The 4,717-nt window shown below is 42.6% G+C and overlaps 1 protein-coding gene across 1 annotated transcript; it reads right to left on the reverse strand.

The window, feature by feature from the left end:
* Positions 1-882: 882 nt before the first annotated feature.
* Positions 883-2,627, reverse strand: LOC134792517 (uncharacterized). The gene is made up of 2 exons (XM_063763789.1): positions 1,120-2,627; positions 883-924 (listed from the first exon to the last, which is right to left on the reverse strand). The coding sequence occupies exon 1, from the start codon at positions 2,561-2,563 to the stop codon at positions 1,169-1,171; it is 1,395 nt and encodes a 464-aa protein (XP_063619859.1). The 5' UTR covers positions 2,564-2,627; the 3' UTR covers positions 883-924; positions 1,120-1,168.
* Between the last annotated feature and the right edge of the window lie 2,090 nt (positions 2,628-4,717).

Genomic DNA, 4,717 nt, shown 5'->3' on the forward strand with positions numbered 1-4,717 from the left:
CGTCACGCTCTTAACAATGCGTTAAAACTAAAAATGGAAAAATAAAAACTTTTTACAAAAAAAAGCAAACCGACTTCAAAAAGGATGAAATAAAATATTATCCTTTTTGAAGTCTATGCGTTACCAACTGATATGTTTGAAGTCGGTGCCAAGCCAAGTAGTAACAATACCAGTCAAAAATAATCAGCTTTATGGCTATAAATCCCATTAGAACTGTACTAATAACTATTACAAATGTGTAAGTAATTCTGTCTGCCTCTTTGTCGCCTTTTCATGGCTAAACAACTGAACCGCTTTAGGTGAAATTTGGCAAGAAGGTAAATTTCTTGAATTGTTTTATATTTTGACATGTAGTCCTCTGGATAAGGGACGGGAAATTACTCAGTCCCAATCTCACACTTGCGTGCTATAGACTGTTCGAGCATTAGTAAGAAATGCTTTTTAAAAAATACGACGGAAAAAAATGCATTGGATTTCCACTAATGTGCCGACAAACATGGTACAGACTGCGCCAAGAAGGTTTGATCGTGTGTTCTGAGGTGTGTTCTTAGATACAATCGACGTCAAAGACATGTTTGCACCTTACTCCTTTGTAATAAGGCGAAAAGTGTAAACATATTTTTAACGTCGACTGTACCTACAGAAAGTACGTTCATTGTCGTCGTGTAAGGCAATCCAACGTAGGTACGTCCTTATCGAATCGCACCAAAATCATGGTATGCTTCAAAATTTGGCTTGGCACCGACTTCAAACATATCAGTTGGTAACGCATAGACTTCAAAAAGGATAATATTTTATTTCATCCTTTTTGAAGTCGGTTTGCTTTTTTTTGTAAAAAGTTTTTTTATAATATGAATATAAAAGTAAAATATAAAAACACTTACAAAACAATAAAAAATACATATAAACACATTATAAAAAAACCTAACCTAGAGTGCCGCCGGCAGCGGGGCAGGGCCCAAGCTGCCGGTGGTCAGGGCCGCAGAGTGAAGTTATTATTATTATTCTCTTTATTTATTTTTCGTCTTACGTTAGGGTTTTTATAATATGAATATAAAAGTAAAATATAAAAACACTTACAAAACGATAAAAAATACATATAAACACATTATAAAAAACCTAACCTAGGGTGCCGCCAGCAGCGGGGCAAGGCCCAAGCTACCGGTGGTCAGGGCTGCAGAGAGAGGAACCGGCGGACTATCCGCGCCGTGTCCAAGATCACCGCCTTCTGCATCTGACCCTTGATCCAACCACCTAGCGAGAGTCTCTCAAGATGTTGGTCGAGACTCTTCGCTATTAGACCGTTCACTGAAACGACTATCGGGACAATGATCGTCGAATCAACATCCCACATGGCGGTTATCTCGTGAGCCAAGTCTAGGTACTTACTGGACTTGTCCTTCTCGGCCTTCACGAGATTCTCATCATGGGGGATGGTGATGTCAACGAGCACGGCCCGACGTTGCGATCGATCTATTATCACAATGTCAGGCTTATTGGCTACAATAGTCCTGTCTGTGATGATAGATCGATCCCAATAGAGCGTGGCACGACCATTCTCGAGAACAGGCACAGGTAAGTACTTGTAGTACGGTACTTCGCGGTCCACAAGGCCATATAGAAGAGCAAGTTGCTGGTGAATAATTCTGGCTACGAGATTATGTCTGTGCAAGTACTCGCCGTTAGCAAGATGAGAACAACCGGAAATGATATGCCTGAGTGACTCTCCGGGACGGCGGCATGCCCGACAAATGTCGACCGTACCGTCCTTCAGGATATATTTCCGATAGTTGTTCGTCATCATCACTTCGTCCGCAATTGCACAGGCAAAACCCTCGGTTTCTCCGAAGAGGTCCCCGAATCGTAACCAGTTCACCGACGCGAGCAGGTCCACATCGGGTCCCGTGAGGGCCTTGTAGAACCGCCCGTGTAGCACCTTACTCTCCCATGCCGCCTTGCGATCCGCAGTACTTAGTACCACAGGTTTGCGCCAGTTCTCGTTTGCCAAGGAGAGCGGCGTGAGGTTCCTGTCTACTGCCACCACATCACGATGCATCCCACACTCGTTGTTAAGGAAATAATTCCTGAGATTGTACACCTCGCGGTTGTGGAGATCCTTGGCGTTTAGGAAGCCTCGGCCTCCACACTTCCGTGGGATGTACAATCTCATAACTGACGAGCGTGGGTGTAGCATGCGATGTGAGGTGAGCAGTGACCGGACCCTCCGATCCAGGGCGTCCAGCTCGGTCTGAGTCCACCTTAGTATGCCAAAGGAGTATGTGAGTAGGGGCATTACCCAGGCGTTGAAGGCGCGCACTTTGTTGCCTCCTGACAAAAGACTGTTAAGGACTTTTGTGAGCCGACTGAAAAAACGCTCCTTCACCGACCGTCTAATACCCTCGTCCTCAATACCCAACGACTGTGACATGCCAAGGTATTTATAGGTTTCTGATTCAGAGATAGATCTGAAAGACATTGTCTCAGAGAGTTGTAAATTTGTTGAATTTACAACCCTCCCCCGCTGTACATGCATAACCGCACATTTATCGACACCAAACTCCATGTTGATGGCACTACTGAAACCTTCGGTGGTTTTCAGTAGCTCCGACAAGTCTTGGCTATTTGGTGCAAATTTATTATTATTATTATTTGTATGTCTTTCCCATCACGGAACAATGGTGTTCCGGACCTTTGGGAGGCGTGCGCGGAGCCGAAGCCAACACGTAGAGGCCCTTTTGACACTTTAATGAAATGTAAGGGGTACACCGAGCGGATGCTGCCCTTGCCCGTGTCATGGGACGCACGCAGAGGCAGCACCCGCCAGGGTGTAAGGACTATTGAGAGTTGATGGAATCTAAAATGAACTAGGTTATTGGGTGAAAGCGATGGACTAAGAACTGAGCTATGGGGTAAAAAACCGGACGCCTGCCTAATAAAATGGTATGCAATTTTATTTCCGGCAGACGGTGACTCGCCCTCACAAGATGGGCCCCCACAAAAAGCGACATCTAGGATGGCTCAAGGGCAACACCGGTGTGAGCGGCTCAGGGGTGTCGAGAGGTGTGCGCCGCTTTCTACCCAGTGGCTGTTAACAGCCACTGTGCCAACTCGCGTCTTATGCATATTTCACTTCCACCCCTGGAGCTTATAGCTCTAACGACTCCACTCTGGCCGGCCGGCTAAGGCAAGCCAGAGGCAGAGAATCCTGTCCCACCCACCCTCCTTGCGGGTAACAGAACTCTCCAGGAGCACTCGGGTACGTGAGGTCGCTAATCCCCAACAGCTCGCCACAAGCTGCCCTGCGTTGACTGATTGCACTGGTAAAACCAGCGGGCGATGGGGTCGTCACATCCCTACGCCTATTTATTATTATTATTATTATTATTATTAAACTATAGTGACCCATGAGAAATGAAAACATTTTTGGATGGATATTATTACATCTTCTCTCCCCTATTTAACGACGCTAATTAGCGGAAGATAACAATTTTGTTGGCAAAATTTAATTAAAATCATTTTTATATGTACTCCTAATTTTAAAAGCTTTCTTTTCTTGTTAAATTAATGGCGAGCATGATAGAGTTCCGGACAATGATCTTTCGCTTTCAAGTATTTTAAGCAAAGATTGAGATTTTTCTTGATTTTTCAAACAAAATGTACCTATTTAAATTTAATCATTCTTGGCCGGTACAATAAATTCAGTACAAAAATATTGTTTGTCCATTTTTAAATCGGCAATAACTTCTAGAAAAATTTATTCAAAAGATATTTGAAATTACATATGTCGGCGGCAGATCGTAAAATCGGGCATATCGAGATATTCCTAGGCATATCATGAAACGCCGCCATTTCATGATCTGCCTAGCGAACACCAGACATATCGTGCAAACCTCAACACTTTGGCATATCGACGAATAAGTAGGGTTTCCTAAATTTTAGCAAATGAGAACCATTGAAAAGGCTTGACAGACTACTTATACCTAGTACGATTTTGGTACGCATGCTGCTCCAAAGGAACGTAAACTTGTACTAAAAAGTACGATCTGGCAACACTGGCGGACGCAGTGCTACATAATAGAACGCAGCGAATGCATTGGTCTGACTGATCTGCCGCCTCTTTTATATGGCGGATCGTGATATGCCTGGGTTAATCTTAGTCAGATCATGAAATGGCGGCGTTTCATGATGTGCCTAGGAATATCTCGATATGCCCGATTTTACGATTTGCCGCCGACATACATCTTTCGTTTATGTTATAGGAGTGGATTTTAAAATTAAATTCTTCAAAGACTAATAAAAATATATTAATTTCAACAGTTTTCAATAAAATTAATTTGTCTGATGAGTGATGACTTTCTTCCCAAAGGTTATTAATTATTAAACACGTTAATAAATAATTAATTCCAGACTTTTATTCTACTGTTGCACGGATTTTTATTCTTATTAGTAGTCGAAAAAAATATAGGTATTTTGAAATCTCATAGGTAAAATTATGAGGTTTGAGACCTCCTAGCAAGGCCTGTTCACTTCCTAAGGAAGTTATGTCCTCTTATAATTGCGCATGTGTGCGCCTGAAGCACGAAGCTTCTATTGTGTGCTTTGGCCTCCTAGAAAAAGTTGCCAGTAATAAAAATAAAAACATTTTTCTACAGCAACATTGCTCCCAAGTCTGATTAAAATATTTCACGAATTTTATACATTATTAATCATAAAACGG

The sequence above is a fragment of the Cydia splendana genome, chromosome 7 (assembly GCF_910591565.1).
Source record: "Cydia splendana chromosome 7, ilCydSple1.2, whole genome shotgun sequence".
NCBI lineage: Eukaryota > Metazoa > Arthropoda > Insecta > Lepidoptera > Tortricidae > Cydia > Cydia splendana.